The 26,127-nt window shown below is 39.7% G+C and overlaps 1 protein-coding gene across 1 annotated transcript in view; it reads left to right on the top strand.

Moving 5' to 3' along the window:
• PLXNC1 (plexin C1) overlaps window positions 1–26,127 on the top strand; it is a 71,911-nt gene that overhangs the window by 28,724 nt on the left and 17,060 nt on the right. The window contains exons 9-22 of the mRNA XM_010711920.3: window positions 555–630; window positions 750–806; window positions 4,840–4,979; window positions 6,180–6,359; window positions 7,685–7,772; window positions 8,681–8,887; window positions 8,999–9,190; window positions 12,251–12,350; window positions 13,527–13,628; window positions 13,992–14,095; window positions 17,130–17,171; window positions 17,632–17,756; window positions 18,320–18,518; window positions 19,889–20,035. Of these exons, the coding sequence (XP_010710222.1) occupies window positions 555–630; window positions 750–806; window positions 4,840–4,979; window positions 6,180–6,359; window positions 7,685–7,772; window positions 8,681–8,887; window positions 8,999–9,190; window positions 12,251–12,350; window positions 13,527–13,628; window positions 13,992–14,095; window positions 17,130–17,171; window positions 17,632–17,756; window positions 18,320–18,518; window positions 19,889–20,035 (1,759 nt within the window). The remainder of the gene's footprint in view (window positions 1–554; window positions 631–749; window positions 807–4,839; window positions 4,980–6,179; window positions 6,360–7,684; window positions 7,773–8,680; window positions 8,888–8,998; window positions 9,191–12,250; window positions 12,351–13,526; window positions 13,629–13,991; window positions 14,096–17,129; window positions 17,172–17,631; window positions 17,757–18,319; window positions 18,519–19,888; window positions 20,036–26,127) is intronic.

The raw sequence follows: 26,127 nt of genomic DNA on the forward strand, positions 1-26,127 counted from the left end.
GAAGGAACTGTTTTCCTCTAAGGCACAGCATTTCCCAGCATGGATGGAACTGAGAAGAGCATGCTGCTCTTGGCCATCCTCTGTGCTGATCAATGCATCAGATATGAGCTGGCCTCCAACAGGCCTATTTTTTGGTAAGGAGAGGCAACAGCAAACTAGAAATACTTGCTAACGCTTATGCACACAGAGTAGAAGTTTGGGAAGTTTGCCCTTTTCGGGATAGAATGTACTAACTGGCCACTTAAATACCAGTGAAGATCAGAGCAAAATAAAATATAAAGTGCTCTGCCTGCTTCTTGCTTTTCAGAAATATATGACTTTCAGCACCTTAACACAGACTCTATTTCATACTAAATTTGTCCTCAGAATAAGCATAACAGAACAGTAGGTTTGGAGGGTAGACTCAGGTTATGTTTTACGTATTTCATTACATGCTTGCCAGGTTTTTCTCTTGGATTTGCGCGTTTTTTTCTGTCACTTGAAATTTACATTCATGACTGAATCTAGATTGAGTCCCTTGGTCTTACAAAATCTCTTGTTCTGTGTATTAACAGCTGTTCACGGTGCATACACGACGGTGAGTGTGCCAGCTGTAATTGGACACGTGTCTCTCCTGCCACTGCCTGCCAGGTGAAGTTTGTTGAGGAGAGCCGGAATCCCCTGTGATACCTTTTTGTTGTATTGTTTACATCTGAGCAGTAATCTGTCTCTTTCTTGTCCTGACATGGAGAAATGCTGATTTTTTTCAGGATATTTGCAGTGTCCAAAATTCTTCCAAGGATATCATCACAGCCCAGAAATCAGAGGTTAGTTAGCATTTCGAAATCAGCATTACTGAAGTACTGTGGGTGGGGGGAGACATTTTTGCAAAATGAGAGGACTTTGCAGAGGAACTCGGTTATGGATGAAGAACATAGAAAATGTTCTTGGATTGAAACTGTTTTTCTTAGTGCTTGGTTGATATTTAAAGGTACCAGCAAAGTTTTGGGTTTCAGATCCACGCATTGAGACAGTAAGCATGCAAAAGTCACATGACTACCTCTAGATGCAGTATTTGCAGAATTACTTAAATTCCATGTTTGTTGTGTTTAGGCACTCCACAAAAGCTTGTGGGTAGACTGGAGATGGAACTAACCTCCATCTATCCCACTCAAGCTGGATCACCAGAATGGAATGTTACTGGTGGCACAGTACCTGTCTGAATCTGGTTGTTCAGTTCTCTCCTGAAATCGTAAAGACTGTGTGTGAACTTACTCTTTTTTCCTCATAGAACAGCCTGTTAACCACAAGGTTATCTCTTTATTCTTTATGATCAAGTGATTTTATTTTTTTTCATAAAACTGAGCAATCTTGTCATCCTGGTTGCTTATGACATGCAGGTATTAGGAGAGGAATGAGTAGTGAAGAAAAATTTGATTGATGAGTAACTACATAGAGATTTGCTCCCTACCCATTTTGGTTTCTGCTTTACTGTGAATGATAGCATGGTTGGTATAAATAGGCACTGTGTTCTTATCTCTAAATGTTTCATTAGAACTATACAAACTTTTACCTGTGAAGACAGGAATTACCTCCTAAATCCAGCTGAGGCCTTAAACAAGATCACAAAATTTGTTTTATTTTCCACAGAGAAGAGTGTGATTTCAATACTTGTGCTTCTGAACATTAATATTCTGGATTTGGTGTGCATACAAAGCATTATTGCTGGTGAAAGAACAGAGGAAATTCTTCTTTGCTCTGCTTCCAAGTGAATTAATTTGACACTGGTAAATAGTTGGAGTTCTTTGGGAGATGGCTTTCTTCCACGTGCCTTATCTGGAAAAGACAGTGATGGACAAGGCTGTGAAAGCACTAGAGGCAGCCCCAAGACAGATGTTTATTTAGACATGATTGATCCTTTCAGAGGACTTGAAATTGCATTTGAAATCCTGTTTTCCTTTGACTACTGGGGCTTTAAGAAGAACATATTGGAGGGTCAAGAAAGAGGATTTGTGGCTTCCCACAACCCTAGCACAGCATTTATATTAATACACTTTCTTTTGGTGATGAGAGCTCCAGCCCTCCTCCTGTTTCCAGCTGCTGGTTTCCATGCCTGCACCCTCCTCCCCTTGCACCACAACAACAGCAGGAGTGATTGTGCACGTGCATTTGACAGGGGAACTGATTTGGCTGGAAATCAATGTTTTGTTTCAGCAGATTGTTTTTCAGCTGGGTCGGCGGCATGATCCATGTCTCTGTGTGGCTCGAAGTCCTGTGCCAGCACTGTTGAAGGAGTGCAGGGACAGGCATGAGCTCCCCGGGGAGGCAGAGGCTGATTAAACCAGGCCATTGCCAAGCATCTCACTGTGACCTGCAGCCGCACTAACCGCAGCTCTGAGGATGTGGCTGTCACTGTTTACACAGCCCCAGGGAAGCACTATGCTGTCCGGGCTGGGGCTAGGTCTCGAAGTTCAGAGCTCTATTGGAGCTGACAGGGTGGTGCTGATTTACATCACCTGAGGACCTGCTGCACCCTTTCTTTGTGCCTCTCTTTCATCACCATGGCATCGGCGTGCCTCACAACTTCTGGCTTTTATAAATGACTTTCTGCCTCTGCTGTTTCCTTCCCTCACACTTGCAGGGGCCTCTTCTGGCTAAGCAAGGGCTGCGTGTGCAGGATCTGAGGGGCAGTGGGTCCCTTGCTCGGAGGAAATAAGGACTGCCAAACTAGCTGGCCTGCAAGAAAGCCTTGCCTTTCCCGCATTCAGCTTCTTCGCTGCTGAGGAAAGTGCTGCAGATTGCCACAGGCAGATCTGAAGACTGGCTCTCCAGTGATGGAGGCAAGCTGGCCCCAGAGCTGCCCCTATGTGCCTGACGTCATCCAGCACGGCAGGGTGCAGTGAGGAGGCCCATGTCACAGCACTGTGGTGAAGGCTTAGCTGGGGTGAAGCTTCTCTTCACCCTGGTTTCAACTTAGCTTAAAAAGAGGGAAGAATGCAAGCAAAGCATTCTTTGCAACAACCACACCATCTTTCTTTCTTTGCTTAGAAGAAAGCACCCAGTGGATGTGAGCTGCAGTTCAAAGAGGCCTTGTTTTCTGCCTGCACCCCTGGGCACCCTGTGTTTCTGCCTGGTGCTTGCTGTCTTAATGTAGCTATGCGGGTCTCTGTGTGCTTCTGTGATACTATATGATCCTCCTGGTTGCCTGGGGGAGCCCTAAGCAATTTTGGCCTCCATTATGTAGTGTTTGGCTTGTGACTATGTGTGAGACACTGGGGCACAAGCGGAAGGACAGGGCAGGATGTAACTGCAGTAAGGCACTGCTGTTTCGAGGGCTTCAGGATCTCAAATTTCTGGCTCATTCATCTTCCTCACTTACCAAGGATTAATCTGATCCCCAGGTCAGGGTGGGAGTGAACTTTCCCCTTCAGTGGTTTGTCAGGCATTTCCTTTGCCCTCCTCCATTATTCCTACCAGAAGTTACCTTGGAGCAAAGGAAATTCATTAACAAATTCCTTGCTTTTGCAAGCCCTTTGGCCCTGGCCTTTGCCCTCCATTGCTCTTTCCTTAAGGCACAACCTGTGGCTTTTAGTCAGCTGTGACAGGTCTCATGGTTGTTCTGCATTGCTTAGGCGCCTGATGGTACTGTGTGGGGAAAATGCACTTCTGAAGCAGGCGGTGGCTTTTTTTGCAGAGGACTGGGATTGGGACCCACACCATCCCCTCAGAAAATGAGCCCAAAGTCTTGATGCCAATCTGTGTACACAAAAAGATCAGTGGGGAGAAAACTCTGTGGCAACAACATTCTTAGCTTTCCTAAGAGATATTGCATTAGCTCTCAGTGTCAGGGGCTGAACTTACTCAAGAATACATCCACAGGCAGACTTAGCAGAAATCAGGATAATCAGAAAACTCTAAAAACTGAACTAAAACTGGTTGTGCAGACAGTCTAAAACCAAGCCAGAAATAATTTCCCTGAGGAGGTTTCAAACATTTTGGTTTCACATGTGTATTTTCCTGGTTTTTTTTGAATGTTTACAGTTTTCTTTTGATGTCTGAAAGATGCACAGAGAGGAACCTGACACTGATTATCAAAATAGGGAAGCATCAAAACTGAGTAAACATGAGATGCTGACAATCACATCAAGTCAATATGCTAGGAAAAAAATCTCTTTCTTGGTGCTGTTAGTAAGTTAGAGTAAGTAAATGTTTTAAAGATACACAAAGAAAAACACATAGAAAAGCCCAGTTTAAAAACTAGGCACACTTACGTAAGACTGACAGCATTGATGCAAACTAGGGTTATTCTTAAATGCATGGAGATAGATTTGTGAGCTTCTTTGCATCAAAATGGAATACCAAAAGATTTCTGCAGTTGTGCTTCAGGTAGTAAAGCTCATTCTGGGCTATTTCTTGACTTTTCATTCTGGGATTTGACTCTGCTTTCCTTTTTCAGGTCATGAGAACTACCTTCGTTTGTTTCTCCAATCTCTTGTAGTGACAGCACTGTGGTTTTTGTCTCATGTTGTTTCGTAGTTCTTCAAGAGTCATGCAAAATGTATCATTTCAAACTGGGTTTTCATGATACATACCTTCCAGCATGTCAGATTGTGATTCCTTCTGGCAGATTTCTTATGAGATAAACTGAAGTATAAATTATGTAGGTAAAAATAGTTGGCTTGTAAAGAAATTATGATTGACAGTACTTCCCAGGATCAAACTTAACAAGATCTGAAATTAATAAGAAAAATGCATCTCAGTGCCATCAAACCCACATTTCTGAGCGGTGGTTGTTTTTGCTGCTGTCTAACTGCCTAGCCTTTTTATAAACAGATTTTGCTTTGCTTTGTTTTCTAATAGCATATCAACATTCATTCCATCGAGCCTTTGTGGATTTCTACGTTGGGCAAAAGTGAAATAACAGTCAAAGGAGAAAACTTTACACATGCATCAGGCATAAAACTGATACTGACAGGAAGCAGTGGATGTAAACAAGAAATGTGAGTTAGCACAGCTCTGAAAAGTACTGCTGTTTATTTTGCATAGTGTAAATTGTTTGTTTAGATTCCAAACCCAATTTTTCCCTAGCAGCACTAGGGTGTGTGAACAGCTGTTCAGGACCTCTCCTCAGCAAGTATTCCCAAAGGATGGAAATGAGTGTGGTGTTTGGTACAGTACAAGATGTGGGGTGGGTAGGGGGGAATTTTTCTCAACAGTGGTTAGGGCATGTCTGTACATGTGGCCCTTTGTTTCTTGCAGCAGGCAACAAGAAATTAGGTCACAGGAAAACCAAAAACCTCAGCTTTTCTTTGGCTCTCCTCTGCTTCAGATTATTCCCCACATATTCTAGGATTTGGCTTTTGAAGGCACAGACAAGACGGCAGGGAAGGAAATCTCCCATGCAACAACTTGTACTTTTCTCTATTGATGATTGCACAGTGTAAAACCCTAGGTAATTAGACTATCTTATTCTCAATCAGTCATTTTCAGTAGCAGCTGCAGTGGCTGCCTGTGATTACCAAGCCCTTTTTATATAACTTGCACTTGAGCAAGTATTCATATGATACTGTTCAATTTTTACTTCAACCATGAATTTTCTGAGAACCATGGAAAACAAAAGAGGAGAGAGGGAGGGAAGAACAGAGATACAGAAAAAGAGGGGAGAGAGAAGAAAGAGAAGGAAGACAAGTGTGGGGAGGGAGGGGAGAGAAGGGGAAAGAAGAGAAGGAAAGGAGAGAAAGGGAAAAAAAGAGGAAGGGACAGCAGAGAGGAAGAAAGAAAGGAGAGAAAGGGAGGGAAGAGCAAAAGATGAAAAATGAAACAAGAAAAGAGTGAAAAAGAAGAATAATCTGAAGATTCTCATTCTTGACTAGCTTTTGAACCATTTTGTTTGAACTGTGTACAAAATAGCAGGAAAATCACTCATTGCATTACATAGCCTTGTCGCAAGGCCTTGAGACCAGTATCTGTACCATATTGTATAATTATTGTGACATGTAGCAAGTTCATTCAAAAGAAGCCCTAGTTTCTCTTTTCCACTCCCTGCTCTCTCTCTTCACTTCCTTCTGGCAGCTCAAAGATTCATTCCTTTCCTCTCTTCATCCTTTGCGTTAGGTTATAGGCTTCATGTAGTAACACCAAATGAGTGACATAATGGCATCTGTGATTCAGCATCTGTGACTGTTTTCTTTCTCCTCCAGCATTAAAGTTAGAAATGTGATAAATGATACACAAATGACATTTGCTCTCCCACCAATGCGCAAAGAGGCCAAAAGTGTATGCATACAGGCTGACGGGAGAAAATGTTCACCACCAGTCACCCTGCATTATGTTTCACTGCCAGCATGTTTTGGAATCACACCAAATACCTCCTGGATCAGGTAAAGTGTGTCTTCCTATACTTTTTATGTATTTATTAAAATGTGGTTCCACTAAGCCAGTATGCGTGAGCGTTCTTCCTTGGCCAGACTGCAGCTAATATGAGCATGGATGACTGCAGTAATGTGTTGTGGAGGATGAATTTCTGCTAGTGAACTGATTTAACATTTAACATATAGATGGGGTCACAATAGATGCAAGGATGATTCTGTGACTTGTAGGATTCCATAAACTCCTTACTGCCTGTCTCAAGTCTCCATAGTAGAAGTTAGAAGTCATTTCTTCATGCTAAAGCTAAATCCAAAATTTGCTAGCACATGCAAATTCAAATTTCAGTTAACTTTCTTTCAAACTCTGATGAATTTCTTGGTTCTCATATACACTTCACCTTTGAAACAATATAAAGTATCAGTGAATTGGAAGGGAAAATACCCAGCACTGAAGTGGAAGGTGCAGCCTTGCTTTAGGATTGGGTTCTTTAAAGCCAAAAGAGCTCCTCCTTTCAAGCCTCTGCTGTGTTCTGCAAGAAGCTCTCAGCTCTGGTGTCAGACTTGCAGGGTGGTTTGAGACATTCTCAGGCACAGCTTTCCACCTGTCCGTCTGCCTGTGCAGCAGAGTAGCAGAAGGGATTTTACCCGCTTTCATGTTCTCAAGCTGACATCTTGGCATCAAGCACTGCCAAGTGTGGGTTTGAGGTAATGCATTGGGCTGGCAGCTGCAGGAGCTGAGCAGCTATAGGGCACGTGCCCTTGCCTCCAGGTGAGATGCAGCACAGACAGCTGGAAATTAATAATACCTTAAACCACTCCAACTGTGTTCAGCAGAGATGATGAGCCAGCCCTCATACACAAGCACCATTGTGTGTGATGAGACAGATGGTATGAACATTGACAAGCATGTTCCCTGCAAGGTGCCTGGCACCATTGCTTTGTCCTGAGGAAGGCAGGAATTAAGCACAGACAGAGCTGCTTCACGACAGAGAAATACCATGATGTTCTTTCCTCAAGTCAGAATATTAACTTGCAGTCTAGTTCTTAGGCTGTGAGAAAAGAAAGCGCAAGAAGAGTTTTTTTGAAAAAGAGTATGTGTTTGTACGCTTTGAAGTCATTTGGTTTTGTGCAAAAGCATTTGTCATAACATTATGAAGAAAGGATGGCATTACGCTATATAGCTCAAATTATCTTGTCCTGCATGTTGACTCTATTTTATAGGCTGCTACCAAAGGAAAATGCATGAGTAATTCATTCACAGCTAAAGCTTTAATAGGGAGTTTATTTGTAGGAAAAGAGATCATTTTAACCTTGCCTTCCCCTTTCTTTTTTAACAGTGGTGGTCGCAAAATAACTACAACTGGTAGAAATTTGAATGTGGTGGACAAAGTGATTATTTCAGATGACCAGAGATCAAACCTCACCGTAAGTCTTAATCTCCTTTACAATACCAAATGGAGGTCTATTAAGAGATTAGGTTTTGTTCCTAAGGTTTTAGGAGGATCTCAGCATTTTTCAAATGCTTACATACACTTAACATCAGTCATCCTCCTAAAATAAACACGACCACTTGTAGGATTATGGTTGCATATATTCTGAGTACAGGATCATGGATAAACATAAGCTACTCTCCTGCATGATCCTCTGTGACATTTTCTATGCTCCAGAGACTTGTTCCAAAACTGTCCTTTCTTGAGCATCCCCTCAAGCTCCAGATGTGGTTCAGTTAAAGGAGAGGATCTTGTATGTCTCTCTGGCACCCACATGGTGCCAATGCCTCAGCAAACAGGAGGAGACGATATAACATTGAGTTGAAAGCCTTCTTCCAAGGCTGTGAGGCGGTGTGCATCCTGTTGCCCCCAGAATTTGTAGCACAAAAACCAGAAAACAGTAGCACTGCCCCGTGGAGTTGCCCACGGGATGGATGTCTGTAACAAACTCCACTTTGACAAGTGCAGGAGTGGAGACAGGCAGTGCCCAAGCGTGCTGAAAAGCTTGTTCTGCCTGTCTCATAGGACCTCCATTGAGGGGAAGGTAAGAGAATTCATCGTCACTGTTCCCATCTCAGTGCAGGAAATAGCTGCCTTTGCAGTGTTCAGTCAGCCTTATAACAACACACAGAGAGTGTGGTAAATATGCTTAAAAGTAGACACAGTCTCAACAAAGAAGCTTTCTCAGGTGCTCTGCATGCAGTCATGATCATAGGGAAGACGTTTACCAGTTATCTGTGTGAAGTCAGGAAGGCTTTAAAATCATTTTGATTGCCTCTGTTTGTAACTGTACACACTGTTGAGTACTTAATGACTGTCGCAGCTTTGCTATTGCTTTTCTAGATCTCTGAGTATCCTCAAAATAAATCTGAGTATCATTACTTATCGCCAAGTCTGAGCCATGCAACGGAGGGTAAAGTTGTTGATATGATATTTAAAGTGGAAACTACCTTTGTACCGTGTGTCAAGTTGCACTATCACCCTGACCCAGTGTTCATTAACTATCAGCTGCACACTGAGCTGGATCCTGATCTGGAATTAAAAATATATGTAAGTTTGAAAGTAAAAAACTGTAATTACTTATTTAAAACAGTCATTGAAATTTCTGTTACATCTTACCATATTTAGTGACTACTTATTATCTTCAATTTTTTCCTCTAGAAAGAAAATGACAACTTGAATATTTCTAAAACTGAGGTAGAAGTTTATCTGTCATATATGAATGGTTCACAGACTGCAAAGATATACTTCAGTGTCCAAAATATTACTGAAAAACCAGACCGTAGCACCATACTGTGCAAATTCAAAAGGGAAGGAACAGAAAAGATTGACTTTTCCACAGTGAAAGTTTTTGTAAGTAGAATTTCCCTTTATACAGTTTAACATAGGTTGTTTATACAAATGTTGTAGAATGTACCAGCACATTCTGGTAATGAATGTTCCTTTAGAGGGAGGAATTGGGTGCATTTTCTGCTCCCCTGGTACTTGGTTGTCTGGTTATGTTCCTCACATCTAAGCATGCCTCCCCAGCATAGGTATCACTAGCAGTACTCAGTTCTTTTCCAGCCTGGTTGCCATTGTAGTGTAAGAAGTGGTTCGTGCAGCCCAAACTGAGCTTCCTCCTTCTAAGGTCCAGGAGAGTAGCAGCTTGTCATACCTCTGGCTGCAGCACAGAAATTAATAATAAAGCATTACTGGGAGTGCCAGGATCTGTAAGTAATCTGCTGCTGTAGTGTGACCGAGAAGAAAGGATTCTGTCCTCCTGTTCACTTTTCCCCTTTAGAAATAGTTAAGTATTTTGATCACTACAAGAGAAAGCATTTCTGAATGAAAAAAAGAGGTAAAATTCAACATGCACCAAGGAGACCAAAATATGAATACATGGCACAAAGCCAGGCCAAATATGAGAACATTAGCATGGATTCCAAGGCTAAGTAATATCTTAAGATATTTGCTCCGTGATGAAGATACTTTTTTTTTTTTAATGCAGTTATCACCCTGGTTAAGGAAGAAAAATGATAGCAGACTCTTTTTGCAGTGTATGCTGGTGTAAAACTGGTATAAAGCAGAAATGACTGTATTGACTTCAAGGCATATGGCATATAGTAAAGATTAACGAAGCTATTCTCAATTTCATATCACTGTTAACTGATCTCCCATCTGTGGATTCTGGCCATCTGAGCCACTTACAGCATGAAAAAGTCTTTCTGAGATGGGTGTTGAATTTAAATATTAACATTGCCTTGCAATATCACATGGCCACCCTGCAAGCTTCGTAGGAATAACTGTCACTAAAAGGTCACCACCTTGCTAGGGCAAATTAAATGCAGTAGTAATAATTTAACATTTTATTTCTGGTGCTTAATTTTTATTTTTTTTTTCCGACAAGAAAAATGTGAAAACAGGATATCATCATGTGGTTTTTTTTTCAATCATAATAACGTTCAATCATGTAAAAAAGTAGATCCTCTATGAAGAAAAGATAATCTGGGTGCTAAAGATGAGACAATCATGGCTTATGAATAGATATCTCTCTTGCCTCAGTTTTCATTCAGAATAAGGATGTCAAGTATGGGCTCAAAGACAGGACGATCAGTTTGCAAAGAAGAAAATGCCATTCTAGTGACAGAAACAAGATTCAGACAGATAAGGGGGCTCAAGGCAGGAAGAGTGGGCTCATTCCCATCACAGCACAGAGAAAGAACTGGCACATGGTATTATAGACTTGGTAGGAAAGATTAAAGAAAAACAGAAACAGTACTGTATGACTGGAGATCAACAAATATACAGCCAATATTTAAAAAGCAAATAAAACAGAATTCAGCAAAAGTAGGCTTGCTGATTTAATCCTAGCTCTGTCTTCGGCTTTATATTGTGTTTTGAATGAGGGGCTCTCTAGAAATAAATGGAAAATGGAATAATCTCCAACTTCTTTTTAATAAAAGCAGATTATACTGTATCTGTTTACTTGGTAATATGAGTGATTTTCTCAACAACAAACAACAATAGTTTGCATGTACCTGGAAGTAATTCAGTAAAGTACTTAACATGGTCATTATGAAGATGCTAGAAATTAAAACAACTGAATGCTGTGTATGGGGAGGTGACAAAAATAAGGTATGCACTAATCACATTTGCTGATGCCGTAAAGTTTGGAGGCATTACTGGTGTAGAAGGAAATTTCAAAATACCACATAGGAAGAGTGAAATGAACGTAGGAACAGAAGTCAGATGATTTCAGGTATTCCATATTTAATCTGATTCATGAGCAAAATAAATAGAGGAAAAGACTAGGAAGGTTGTGATGAAGATTAAAGATATTCTAAGTGTGAGCTGAAAATTAAATGAATGTTTTGCCTCAGTTTTCAGTAAGCAGGGATGAGTAACAGAAATTTCTGCTTTAGGAGCACTTTGGTTAGACATAACAAGAGGAGAAAGGCAGATACATTAATCAAGTTTAGCTACCAATGCATTCCAGCCTCGGAAAAAGCAAATGGGATCTTAGGAAGGCTCAGACTAAAAGTACCTTGTATAAGAGCTTGAAAACATGTAAACAACAAAGGAAAAAGTACATCTGCTGGAGGAAATAGGCCTGCTTTCTCTTCTGTACTTTTCAGCCCCAAATGTATGAAAGCTGTATCCTTTCAACCCTATGGGTTTTCTTTGCCTGCTCATGTTGGTATAGCAACAGTGTGACCATCCAGTTGGCAGTCTGCTGGTTGCTCACCTCCTGTGACAAGCCAGCAATTGAATCTGCCTTCTCTGCTGTAACCCAAAATAATTTCAACCCAACTCTCCCTTTCAATTATCTGAGGCTCATTTCTATCCCCAGCATTTGGTGGTATTCTTTTTCTGTATCAAAGTGTATTTTTACTTCTAGTCTGTTTATAATCTTAGCTACCCTTTATTTATGTGTTTTCACAGTCTTCTTGGAGGTCCTTCTTTGCAAAATTTCTTCTGTCGTAATCGGCAGTGGTCTGTGCCTGAGTTCAGTGTCTGACAGGTTTCAGAACTTCGGTGTATTCCTAAGAACTAATGTCTGTCCTGCCTTTGGCAAGCCCATTGGCTGTGGACAGTGTTGTACATGTTTTGTATGCTGTATTTGTTCTGAAGCTGACCTCCAGGAGCACCCAGCAGTCCTATGTGAAGAGGTTGAAATATCTGCAAAGAAAAGGGGAAGAGGACAATGGGCCAGGGCCTCTATTACAAATGTTACTTCCCTCATTATCAGCTGGAGTTTTACCTTGCTTTTCTTCTCAACAGATAAACACTATGTGTGCAGAGAAATGTTTTTAACTATTGCCTTCCTGGCTTCAAATGTGCTTCAAATAATTTTTTAATATATGTGAAATGCCATTGTAAGTATTGCTGAAACACTTGTCCTCTATTAATACAGCCATTGCTTTTCTTCAGGTCAAATTAGGAAATTTTGAGCTTGAAGTCAAACCAACGTCATCATACATATATTTATATGTCCTAATTTTGCTACCTATTGTAGTGGGTGTCATAATAGGTAAGTACTATCACATGTTTTCAGTTTTTGATTTGCTGTACATAAACACAAAGAAATGCTTAAAAAGAAACTGAAACATACAAAACAGGAGCGAAACCTTGAGCTTATTATAAACTGAAATTTATCAAAAATATACAAATACATGCACAAGACAATGTGCATATATGCATCCCATATAATGCAACTTTCTTGTGTAAGACACTTGCAGTCTGGTGTTTTTCTCTTGTTCCTGGTAAGAGCAGGCAAAGTTAAATCTGGTCTGGTGGTGTAGTCCCATCTCAGTAGACAACAGCATGTTATAAGGCAGTCATTTTGACCATTCTGCTGGGATTATTCACTAGCAGGTAGTGAGGCAAGCCTTAGGATCTGTATTTTTATGTCAGGCAAAATGCTCAGGCTTTTCCAACAGTCAGAATTGCTGATTCTCTCCCCTCCCAGGGGGTGGATGAGCCCCACCCAACTGTTCATCATCAGGCATTAATTGTGGTGCTTCTGCTTAGTCTCATCTGGATAATTTATGAATTTGTAGGTCGTTACAAAAATGAGGAAGAACCATCATTTCATAATTGTCCCCTTCTCCTTTTGCCACTCCTATTTTCTAAATGTCTTGACCTGGTTATGTATTTGTTACATTTCAGTTTATTGTAATAAGCTTGGTGTTTGCCTCTTCTTTTGTTTGGTTGGATTTCTTTTTAAAAAGTGCATTATTCTTTACATGGACCATATGCAGCACCTTTTCTCTCTCAAAATAAGCTTTGGAGAATTTAACAGTCTAGAAGTGGATTTCCTTTTCAAAACTGCTTTTTAATCAGTGCTACTTTAAGTAGGCCGTTAGTAGTAGAAGTGGTTGTTATATGCTGTACCTCACTGCACAGGTTGTATATAGCAGTGTGCTGTACATTCAAATAAGGATTCAAATGTTGGATTCAGAATTCCAAGATGTCATTTCAGGAATGTTTTTATTAAATACGGTTTTAGATCATTTAGTTTAGATGAACTGGGGCTCATGAGTACTGCCACACTGATGATGGTAGAAGCATTAATCCATCTGAAGATTGCAATTGAATATTAATCTCCATACTACATTATATTGTTAATAATATTAAAATAGGGCCTTTAGTGGAGTTGTCTGTTCTGAAATTTCTGTACTCAGACTCTGTTTTTCTTCCTTTTTAGTGGCATTCATAGTTACTAGATACAAGTCCAAAGAGTTAACTCGTAAACAGAGTCAGCAACTTGAACTGTTGGAGTATGAGATTCGGAAAGAAATACGTGAGGGTAGGTGTAAAGAGCTTTATAGTGCTCCAGTGTACAATATAATTTCTGATCTGAAACTGTCAAGAAGAAGCTCAAATTATATAAACATTTTAATTTAATGCTGCTAAATTATTTTTGTGTTGCATCAGAGTTCCTCTTTAATGCAGGTCTGCTCCTCAGTAACAGATAGCACTAAACTAATAGGATTGCATGTAATAATTTCTTTCAACAAGTGAAACTAAAAACAAATAGGTACTTTCCACCCCCTGATTTCTTCAGAAAATCAAATCCTCTTGACATGTATTGGGTCTAAGTTTTAACTGTAGAGATGATTTTGTGTCAAGTAAACTAACTCTCTGGGTGGGGAGGGGGGTGTTTTTACAGGATTTGCTGAACTGCAGATGGATGAATTAGATGTGGTGGATAGTTTTGGAACTGTTCCTTTCCTTGACTACAAACACTTTGCTATTAGAACTTTCTTTCCAGAGGTAAATATTTACAAGTCTTTCAGTTGTCAGCCCTGTATAGTAATGAAAAAGCTAGAAAGGTATGGATCAAATAACAAAATACTACACAGTCTCTGCACATTGTTTTCATAAGAAACTCTTCTTAGATCAACAGCTACCAAAGAGCACTTTAAGGCTGTGCATCTCTATATTTAACCAAGCCTAAATGCTGTAGTTAAAGCACCGCTGTTGAATTTTCAAGGGTTGTGTATACATCAGCTTCTTTTTGTCCAGCCTCGCCTTTCAGGCCGTCCTAACAAAACTATAATTTACCCATTGCTTTTTTGATCTCATGTATTCATTTCCTGTGCTATAGCTAATTAAAGTAACAGTCAGGCTAGGTAACATGCTAGCTATCATCATGACATTTCCTAATTAGACTTTTAGAATGAGGAGATGGCTCTCAAGTTGTGCTGACTGCCTACTTCAAGCTGCTGACAGAAATGATAAGACCTTGATTCAAAGGAATACGAATCAAATTCTTTAAAATTACATAAGTGCTTAAGTGCTGTCCTACTTGGAAGTGGATATTTTCGTTGGTCTTTGGAGTAGTTTATGGCACTGCATAATAAAAGGACTGGAGAAGCCTTCTCTTGAACATTTTCCTTTGTATATATATATATAAAAATATATATATTTGTATTTGTTATTTATGTGGCACATTGCTGTGCTGCTAAGTGCATTTGCTACAGCTTTCAAAATTATACCATGATGTTAAACAGTGCTGACTGGCGTTTACTAATTGGCAAAAACTCTGGTCTCAGCTGTTAATATTTTGTTGTGTAACTGATGCCAATGAGTGGAAATGTTTGCTTAGTACAGTGGTGTTTTAAGTTATAGCTGGTGTCTTTGTTTTTGTTTAGCTGCATGCTGCTTGGCAGATGTCATTTATCACTGCTTTGGCCTCGTCCTGCAATCTTATCTGCACACTGCTTTGCTTTATCACTGCATGTAAGCCCACGAAAGACTCCTTGTGATAAAATTAAACCCATGTGACAAATGCAGAATTGGAGCTCCTGCTGGTACAGTGCCAAATAGGAGTTACTATATCAGGTTCATATTTAATGTAGTACATATGCATAATCTTTATATACTTGAGTCCAGTTCTCACTCCGCAGGAAGTTGCAGTATCTCTCCTTAACCTGCTATGATGCTGCCAGTTTAATTTGTATGGGGTGACTGGGAGGTTTGAATTCAGTGGGCCAACAAAACCTACTTTCTGCCTTTTTTCATTTCATTTTGTTTTACTGGGCAGAAGTGTTCACTCTGTGTAAAGAAAATAAAAAGGGGAAAAAAAAGGCACAAAGTGTGTCACTCTATTGCATTACATAAGATCAGAAAAGAACAGACTCCTTTTTTTTTTGCACTGGGGCAAAGTGCACGTTGTATGTTACCTTGCAGCCCTGAAGTGTTTCCAATGAGGACTTTATCTTAATTTGAAATACCTATAAATGGAGGAAGTGAACTTGCCTGTTAGCTCTCTGCAGCCATGTAGTGTCAGGCAAGTTATTAAATGTCTTATGTATCAATCTTTCCTGCTAAGTGGTTATCATTTACATTGCATGAGTGTTCAAATATACCTTGTGCAGTGTGGATGTGGCAGGAGAAAAATGCTTTATTAAGCAAATATTACAGATAAGCAGAAAAGACATAGTAGATTGCAATCTTGTGTCAGAAAGGTCAAAGTAAGATAAACCACAACTTCCCTTGCTAACTTGATGTGTTCAAATGATATCTACATTTTGCTCATTCTGCCTTCCAGTGAGTTCAGTGGGTTTTGTCTCATATAATCTAAGCTGCTCAAACATGAGCATCAAAGCTGTTCACTGAGCATCTTCTGTAGTTGATGTAAGGAGAGACAGCTCAATGTGATTCATCCTACTTGCCTGAGACATCTGTCTCAGAATGAGATTAGTTGCTGAAGGAGGGAGTCAGATACCTAAAATTAAGAGTGATGCACTCTTCATTCTGAGCTTCCTGCTGCTCCAGTTTTCTATATTTAGTCCAGCTTGGTAGCTTTTGGTTTGAGCTTAATGCTTGTAGGTGTTAAATTAAACAGATGTTACAGCTATTCTTGAAGTACTCATTATGTTCAGCCTGATTTTCACTTTTCTTGTGAAATTTGGTTTATTACCTCTGTTCTTTCTCCATTTTCCACATTGTTTGGCTTAACACTAATATGATTGTTCCCTGTTTCCAACTATTTTTAACCTTCTACGTGATTCTGGTTGCATCACAGACAGTGGGGGAGTAGGGAGAGAAAATGTTACTGGTAGGTGATGTTAAGGGTGCTGAACAAGTTCTGAAAAAGATGAGAATAGCCAGTAGAGGATGAGGAGGATAGAAAAGAAGAAAACCTGAGGCATGTGGGAAGGGGAGAATTAAGAAACGAGGGGCTGCCAGCATCACAGATAAAACATTTGCAATAGTAAATATTATTAGTGTAAATTTGGTGCTGAAGAATGCTGCACTTGCAGGCTGTGAGAGTCACACAAGGAGCATAAGCAAAGTGTCAGAGAATTGGGGGTGTCCCTGTGTTGTGATAGCCTTCACTAGGGCTGGGTGTGCAGTGGCACCTGTGTCTCTGACAGCGTGGACCTCCTGGAGAGTTCATTTGGGAACATTCAGAAACTGCTCTGACATGAATGGAGGCAGATGAACTCAAGTGTCACTGTGCTATGAAAACCCTATCATTGCTTTCCAGCAGCATGCAGCCAGGAGTAACCCTTACTTGCTTGGAGATGAGGGTAACGAACGGTCTTTCCTGCAGAGCATTATTTCATTGCTGTGCTAGTGCAGCTCAGCAGCGTAGAGTAACACACAATGGCACTGAAATCAATACCAGGTTATCTTCTGGAGTTTACTTTTCGGTGAACCTAGAAGAAGTCATTGTGTAGGGCCAGGATTTCCACTGTTTTATTTCAAGTTGCATGCCATCGGGAACGTGCTTGGCATATTTCATATGAAACTTCTTGTATACATCAGAATGATATATATCACATGTCTTATATTTTAGTCAGGAGGTTTTGCGTCCATCTTCAGTGAAGACATACCACAGGTAAGTGTGATATGTCTCAATAAATATTTTTTCAGAAGTGGTTGTAGACCTTATGGCTGTGTTGTCCTGTAACACATCAAACTGCATTTTCTGTATGTTCTTTTTCCCTATGGGGGAGGTTACATGGATTTATGTGTAGAAGAAATTTGATATGTAAGATTCCATTACCCAGTGCATATTTAAATAAGATGAACAGGATCTAGTCGTGCCACATAACAGGCAAACTTAGCTGTTGGCATTATTTTGGGGATATGCCAGAAAACGTATGCTCTTTCTGCATGCATTCCGTGTTGTACACAAATTCATCCTAAGTAAAATCCTGAGACTCATGAAATGCAAAATTCCCGCTGATTGAAATGAGGCCAGGGTCTTATCCCGTATGTTGCTTGCCATCATTCTGAACATGAAGAATCCATGGTAGCCAAACTACAGTTTGCTTATTTTTCTTTAACTGTTACAGAGCAGAGACCAAACACGCAAGGATGAAAGCTTCAACATGTTGCATGCTTTAATTTGTAACAAGAACTTTCTTGTTACTCTCATTCACACTCTTGAAAAGCAGAAAAATTTCTCTGTGAAAGACAGGTATAGTATGATTTTGCTTATCATCTTCAAGACAGAGAATTAACAGGAAAAGCCAACGTAGATTGTAGCATCCAAATGTAATTTCCACTTCTTACAAAACAAACTTACATTTCTCCAGAGCGTTTTTCCATCTTCTCCATCTGCACACACTGTGGAGGGAAAAACATTGCCGTTAAACAAACCATTACAGAGAAATCAGAATGTTTGTAGATGTAAACAAAGAGGGAAAGGAGCAGGAAAGCTCACATCAAAACTGTAAATACTTCCTGCAGTTACATCAACAGTTTTACAGTTTAGAAATGTTCTGTCACCAAAGCAGTCGTAATTCTGCAGAATTAAATGTAGAGACAAATTATATGTTTACAAAATAATCTCAAGAGCAGATGGACTTGCATTTTTTATATTTTTGTAGACATCGGTGGGCAGATCTAATGCCTAAAGATTAAAAATTTAAGATATAAACTGTGCTGAGAAGTGTTTCTTTTATTAAAGATATTTTTTGGAAGAGAAATTTCAGATATTATAGCATTCTCTTTTGTTGTGTTTTTTTTTATTTTGAACAGGTGCTTGTTTGCATCCTTCTTGACTATTGCACTACAAACTAAGCTAGTTTATCTAACCCATATTTTGGAAGTGTTGACAAAGGACTTGATGGAACAGTCAAGCAACGTGCAGCCTAAACTCCTGCTTAGGCGAACTGAATCTGTGGTAGAAAAATTGCTGACAAACTGGATGTCCGTTTGCCTTTCTGGGTTTCTCCGGGTATGGGTACATCTTTTCACTGCATCACATACAAAAGCAATATTTTAACTGATTTCTTCCATAAGGAATGTTATTGGGATCTGTATAAAGTATTGTTTAACACATTATTAAAGTGCCCTCTTCTAGTTTAGTTGACATATCATCAAGGGGATGTAGGAAAAGAGATGGACTGTAAGAAATTATTGTTTCATTTATTTGGATGAGATTTGGATAATTTTGCAGCCATAGCTTATCTTTTTCTCATATCAGCCATTATTTCATGTTAAAATGCAGTTTGTGCCTGTCTGTGCAAACTGTTGGAAAGCTGCTGTGTAGGTGAACGTTTAAGGAAAACCATCTCCTGGAAAACTAAACTTCTATCCAGGGTTTTTAACCTCCAAACAGCGTTGTAAATTTCAATAACTCTATAACTTCAGGTGGAAACAAGATGAGAATTTTTTCCTTTGCAGCTTGTTTATTTTAGCCCTCTTGGTAGCATTTTGTTCTTGGTTTCAGTGCTTGGTTATGTTTCCTGTCTCACTCAAAAGCACGATGGTATCATTCGTATCAGTCCTGCTTGTATCTCACTGATAAGCATGATTGGTATCACCTGTATCAGTCCCACTTGTACCACTGATACAGCAGAAGAACCGTTCGGGGTTCAGCAGTTTGAACATTTTTCCTGAAACCCCAGGAAAGAAACAAAGAGTTGTCAGAGAGGTTAGTTCTCAGTACACCAGTTGCTTTTACAGAGCTCTGCTAGTAAATTGCCTCAGCTGGGCTGCAGGAATGGTGTTGCATGGAGCCAAAGATCCATCCTTCTTTTCTCAAGTGTTTGCCTGCATCCTGGGGTGCAGTTTGGAAGGGGAAGCTCAATACCATTCACTCTCACTGATAGACCGTGTATGTCCCACCGCTTTTCTCCCAAGGATTTTTTCAGAAACCACAATAAGAGAAGTAAGTTAAAAGGAAGCCAGATATTACTTTGTTTTCTCACAAAACTGAAAAGGAAGAAGTAGCTGAAGTATGCACATGAACACGAGCACATCTCCCCCAAACATGAGCAGTTTGGTGGAACTAGGAAGCATCTGCCAGGTTGAGAAGGAGCAGCTTGTCTGTAGTGTACTTGTGCACAGCAGGGGGTTGTGAGCTCTTATGCCACACACTCCAGCTGTCTCTTACTATTTGCATGAGTCCTTCACACTGAAAAGCAAAGACAAAGCATGGAGGTTAAACAAATAAGTAGATAGTGTTCAGAGTGATTTCTTTTCCTAATTGCAAGATAATACGTTAGTTAAAAGGAAATGTTTGTTACACCTTTTTTTTCCTAGTTATTTATGCCTGTTTAGTGACTGCAAAAATACATTCTTTGTGTTTGTTTCTTGTCCTAGGAGACAATTGGTGAACCTTTCTATTTGCTAGTGACAACCCTCAATCAGAAGATAAACAAAGGACCTGTTGACGCAATAACTTGCAAAGCCCTGTACACGCTAAACGAAGACTGGCTGCTGTGGCAAGTGTCTGAATTCAAAACAGTGGTATGTTTGGCAGTTTACATTCTGAAAACAGGCAACTACAATGTTTTCTTTTTTTCTAGTAAGGTAAATGAAGGCTCTTAGATGCAAAGGTGATGGTTAAGTTCCCAGATAGAGAAGGAGAAAATTACTATTGCTCACAAAGTTTCAAAATCCAATAGAGTTTAACGAGAGGATGTTTTACCAATATACATTTTAAAAATAGCTGTCACCTTTTGCTTCACAGCATGTTTTAATTAACGAAGGTTAGGTTTAGTCTAGTCTCAGTGTATTAAAATTTCTTACGATTTTAAAGTGTTCTACAAAATTGTAAACATACTCTTAGAATTTTAACTACATTGCACTTCTCCTGTGAATGAAAGAATGAAATGCAGAGGTTCTATTTTTCTGTTGTGTTTTCTTGTGGCAAATCTTCAGGGAGCAATAATTTGCTATGGGCTTCTATGTTGTTAGCTCCAAATTAACAAGGTTACAGTGTAATGCATTTGAATTAATAGCTTAGTTAAAACTAAGCTATCTGGGAAACTTAGCTGAGTTTCTGAACTTTACCATAGATCTCTTTCCCAAAGCAACAGCAAAATGCTTCCTATTTCACAGTTACACACAGAATTCTTTGAAAACTGGACTTCCCTGACTGTCATTCTGAAACTGTGAGAATAGACAGCAAAGATTATTGCATGTTCGAGCATGTAAAAGTAATGACTTTTTGAGTAGGAGATCTGAAAAAGGTTTTCAGATTAAGTGGAATTTTTCTCCAGAATTTCTAAATTATTTTGAGTTGGAGAACTCTAAAATCTGCATTTCCAATCATTCCATGGCTTCATTGCTTCTCAGCTCTTGACTTACTGTTGTAGTTACCAGACATACTTAGGAGTGGAGTAATAGAATCATTTGAGTTGGAAGTTCAGTGGTCATCTAGTCCAACTCCCCTGTAATGAGCTGGGACACCTGCAGCTGATCAGGTTGCTCAGAGCCTGGTCCAGCCTGACCTTGAATGTTTCCAGAGTCTGGGAAGTGTGACCAAAAAGTAGGCTTCAGAACTTGGGAGCAAAAATCACCAGGGCAGCAGCTACTGTGGCAAGGACAGTGCAAGTGCCAGTGGCTCTGGAGGAAAAATCAGGCCTTTCCACAGCCCATACTCTGAGGCAAGGCTTCAGTTTCCAGGTCTGCATGTCCTCCATGTTTGGATCTGGAGGTCCTAAGATGCCTTGTATTGGAGTAAACTCATGACTTTGGAAATTTTGACTGATCAGCAACCCATTGGATTAGCTAGATCAAAAGTCGGGTCATATAGGAAGCTCACTGAAATAATAATTTTCTGTGTCAGATTTCTAAATTTTCATTTTCTGCTGAAAACTCTGATAAAATTACAGTCAAATGTTCTCAAAGCTCAATGTGCTTGTTGCTAATAGATAACATAGGATCATCCAGTCTTGTGGAATTGATTGGCTTTTCTTATTTATAGCATAAATTTACATTGAGAGGCACCTTGGGGGATAGCTGATTCTGAATCTACTGAATACTGCCTTAAATTCATTTCCTATTATTATTTCTGTGCGTGCAGTTACTGATAAGGTCTTGTGGGCAGCTTGCAGTGAAGAGAGGAGAAGTGGTCTGAAGGACTCATTATCTTTGGGGAAGGATGTCTGAGGATAGATGAGGAAGTGAGAGCAAAAAGCCTTTCTCAAATGTTTGCTGACTTGTACTTTGTATTCTTGCTTTTAAACTGCTTTTATAAACTATGGTGTTAGAAGATTAATAAAGTAGCTTTCTCTTCCATGGTCCTATGGTATATTGGACTCAAGTGAGAAGTGACTGAATATTCCATTTAAAACTCTCAGAAGAGGAGAGAGTATCCTGCACTGGAATTATGGAGATGGGGTGTTAAGGACTCTGGCTCTGGCTGGATGGAGAGAAAGTTTTTTTGGTGTTTTGTCTGAGTTTTATACTGTAAACTAAACTGTGTTGTGAAATAGATTTGGGTGGAACTGAGAGGCTATCTGGGTGATGAAGCAGGCCAGCTGTGCAGGCTTTCTCTTCAAGAACAGGATTTAACAGATGTTAAAGTAGAAGGAGTCAGCTTTTCTTCTATTTCTAACATCGTAGGACATACAAGACCTGATTCTACAGAGAGGGAACCACAATTGTACAGACAGGGAGCAATGTTCCTCCTTTCTTTAGAAGCAAATTACTGTCTAAAGGACTGCATTTTTGTTTTCTACATCAAATAAATTCTGAGCTGAGTTTTCAAGTGCCTTTGTAGATTCGGTCACTGCAGTTGCATTCTCAGTCTTGCAATCTTTTGTAAGTATTTTAATTTTCCCCTTTTGAAGGCCCTGCAAAAGTGGCGTGCTAAAGCATGCTTGTTCAGAGCAAAGCATAAAAAACAACCCAAAAGGGGGTGTCAGGAAGTTACAGCAGCACATATGCAGACAGCCAGCGTCCAGAGTGTTGTGGTATGTAGGCACTTGAAGACACAGGGAGGCATGTAGTGCAGAGTAGAACTCTGAAATCAGTGGCAGGGCACTACAAACAAGTGTAAGCAATCTACATGCATATCCTTAATTCAGGAGCAAGACTTCCATTCCAAACCAATAAAAGCAGGATACAGCCAAACCGAAAATCAGAAGAAGCTCCATAGGTAGCAGATTGGTCCGTGGGCACGAGAAGGAAGAAGTTCTGGGCATGCAGAAAGAAGGGCAGGAGAGATTTTCTAAAAATCAGGCCATTTGTAATAGGAAAAAAAAGAAAAAAAAGAATGAAGAATTGTGTTGGTTTTGAATTACATTAGAGCCGTCCCTTGGCTAAGCTGTGTGCATTTTTTAAAAAGGTCACAGATCTTGGGACCAGCTGACCCCCTACAGTTACCGCTCTCTGCTGGAAAGGGCCAGATATTGAATGGGAATGAGCTTCTGAAGTCAATATTCAAGCAGAGGGATTGAAAGAAGGATGCTTTTAAAAGCAGTGGTCCAGTGCAAGCTGAGAAGCCATGTGGGTTTCATGCTGTGCTTGTATTTGAGTACTGAGAAATAAAACTGCCTTGAAAGAGATGTGGATGCGTCACAGAGCCTTTCAGAAGCAGAGGAAGCAAGCCTGCTTTCTCACAGGCAAGGCAAGCAGCTGCAGCTCTCGGTAGATAATTTGCTCAGTGACTGATGAAAAAAAACTGTGCCCAGCTGAGTGTTACCATTTGACTGAAGTGATTTGTTTTAAATAGAAAAGCTACACAATGTGGGCCTGACCTGGGAGAAATTCTTGGTGGGATCTCTCCTGTGGAAAATCAAGAGAGGATCTGATCATGTGGTAGAATTGATGTGTGGGCACTTAAGAGCTACAAACTTATCTTGAATTTTCAGAAGGGATTTAGACTGTTGAATTCTCTTTGCTGAAATAAGTAAGTTTGCATTTTTAGATGAGAAAAAATGATTTAATTCAGCTAACAGTTTTTTGTTGAAGCAAAGCTGTGTGGTGGTAGGAAGTTGTTAAAGTGTTGAACTTCTTTACTAGTTAAAAGAGGGGTGTTAAAAAGATAGGAGGGATGCAAGGGAGTAAAACAGAGACAGAACTGATTTCCTACTAAGATGCAATGGATGTGGTATTACTGGTCATGTTTGTGAGAAATAGAAAACTGTTACAAGTGTGTGATGTCTGGAGATTTTTATCAGCAGAAAGGGACACAGTAACACCAACACAGGTATTGTCTCATGTACCGTTTTCTATGCCAATTTCTTGGCTTTACTATAGCTCATGACAAACAACTGTTCTGTCTGCTTCAGGAGGATCTTGTGATCACTCTGCTTTTTTCCTGTTTCTAGTATTTTAAGGTCTGGAAGATAAGGGAATAGATTTAAGGTAGTATCACTGTTTGCACATCTTGGTGTTGTCTCCTTTACTTTACTTTACTGTTCTCTTTTACTGCTTGAAAGGTTTTCTTGCTTTTTTAGTCTGTCTCATAGAAGGCCATATACATTTTTCAGATGCAAAGCTGAATACAGAACAGGGTAATGAATAAGAGCCCTTGAATTTCCTGGATGAATTTTCTTTACATCTAATAAAAGAAATGGTATCACGGCATTTCTTTATTAAATCACATCTCACTTATTATCTGTTATAGATATTAATAGCTTTACTGAATAATTCATTGTTTGAGATTCATTTTCAGGAAAACGACTTATCTGAAAAGGTGTCTGTAAACATTGTCCTCAAATGTCATTGTTACTGTCAGTGCATGAGTGAAAAAAAAAAATGTTTTTTAATTTATTTATTTTTTCTGTCTAGCTAGGCTCTAAGCTAGTTTCCAAACAAGAAGTTCCAGATGCTTGCTGCCTTCTCCTTAAATAGCCCTAACAATTCTTGCAATGTGTGTTAAGCCTTTGCTGAAGAGCGCTGTGACTTTATGTTTCTAACCACTAATTTTTAGTGCACAAAATCCCAGCTCTACATACTACTGAGTTGCACTGAATGTCCTGTAATTTTCTCCTGAATCCTACCCTAAGTTAACTTGTGCTGTTTTTTTGTTTGTTTGTTTCCTTTCCAAAGTCTTGGAAAAAGGCCTAGTAATATTTCCTCACAATGTCCATGTGTCCTCCTGTGATTTTTCTCGGTGTTTTCTGACCCTGATGGTTCATCATAAAAGGCTTCCTTAATTTTACAGTCCTTTCTGATTCTTTTTCCAGTTCTATGCTTTGTGTCTAAATGCAGTGACTGTGACTGTCAGCTTCTGATTAATGGTTTCTAAAGATGGGGATTGTGCTGTCAGACAGGTTGAATGTTATTTGTGAAAACTTCAGCTGCAGGGAGAAGACATAATCATAATTGGCTTTCTAGCTCCTCATCAATTGCTTCATCTCTTAAGATTAACTTCTGCAGGAAATCGTATCGGTAAAACTGTCTGGCTCCCCTGGTTAGAGACTTTGTGTTCAAATATTTCTTTGAGTCACAAGGTGTCATTTTCCTTACAGAATCGAAACTTCAAATTAAGGAATCTGTAAATGACTTATATTCCACCTACATAAGGAGCTACCTTTCTCTTTTTACAGTCCTGTCACCTTACAATGAGTTGAGCAGGCCTAGGAGGACACTCGTACTACTGAGTGAAGAGGCTGCACACTTATGAGCAATCTGTGCTGAAAAGGAATAGCAGAAGAGTAAAAGACTGCTTCTCTTGACAGTCCAAAAGGGAAAAAAAAAAAAAAATGCAGTGTAGGAGCAAGATTCAATTAAAGGAAGGAGCATTTCCAAGAATGTAAGGACAAATGGGCATCGGTTGAAGAGTGAGCAGCTACTCCTGAAAGATCAGATTGACAAAGACTTTGATTCAAATGTAGAGGAGAGATCTCTAAACTCAAAATGCAGTTAATCTCTGTCTACTGTTTTATCCCACAAGATCATGACCTCAGTGAAGTCAAAGTCAAGGACAGTACTGCTGTCTGTTCAGTTGGTCTGTGGGCCTGACCAAGCATGACTCCCTCATTCTTGTGCCAGTGTATTTTTTACTAATTTTCTGCATGAAATCCCAACCTGAGGCATGGCATATAGTCTGTTTGTCCTTCTGCAGGCACTGTTCCCACATCTCTTCCTCTTCTGTTCTATCTGTCCTTGTAGTGGACTCATTTTCCTCAATGGACAATTAAACCTCTCCATGTCCTGATGATGAAGTTATTCTCAGATACTCTAGTTATGTCCTAGCCTTCATTAAATCCTGATCTTCACAGCTGCACGACCCTGTTTTAATAATTCTTTTGCTTCTATAGAAACAGTGAAATTAATTAGTGTCTTATTGGACTACTTCTTACACCAGCAGCGTCTGGTAATTTCTACATTTGCTGGGTAGCAGAGCAGAAAAGAGCACTTAAGAGCTATTAATAACTATTCATTTTTCTCAGAAGAGATAAAAGCATGTTCCTGCAGCAACCTGGACAGAAGTTCTTTCCTTCACATGACAGCAGGAAAAAATAAACATTTATAGTTGCTTCCTCTTTTAACGATCACTCCTTTATTGAGTTGTACGTGCAGTCCCCACATTTCAGTCACAAGATAGTCATTATATCAGAGGTGTCCAACAGCCAGAATGATTCAAGTACGTCGATTTTTTT

The sequence above is a fragment of the Meleagris gallopavo genome, chromosome 1 (assembly GCF_000146605.3).
Source record: "Meleagris gallopavo isolate NT-WF06-2002-E0010 breed Aviagen turkey brand Nicholas breeding stock chromosome 1, Turkey_5.1, whole genome shotgun sequence".
Classification (NCBI taxonomy): Eukaryota; Metazoa; Chordata; class Aves; order Galliformes; family Phasianidae; genus Meleagris; species Meleagris gallopavo.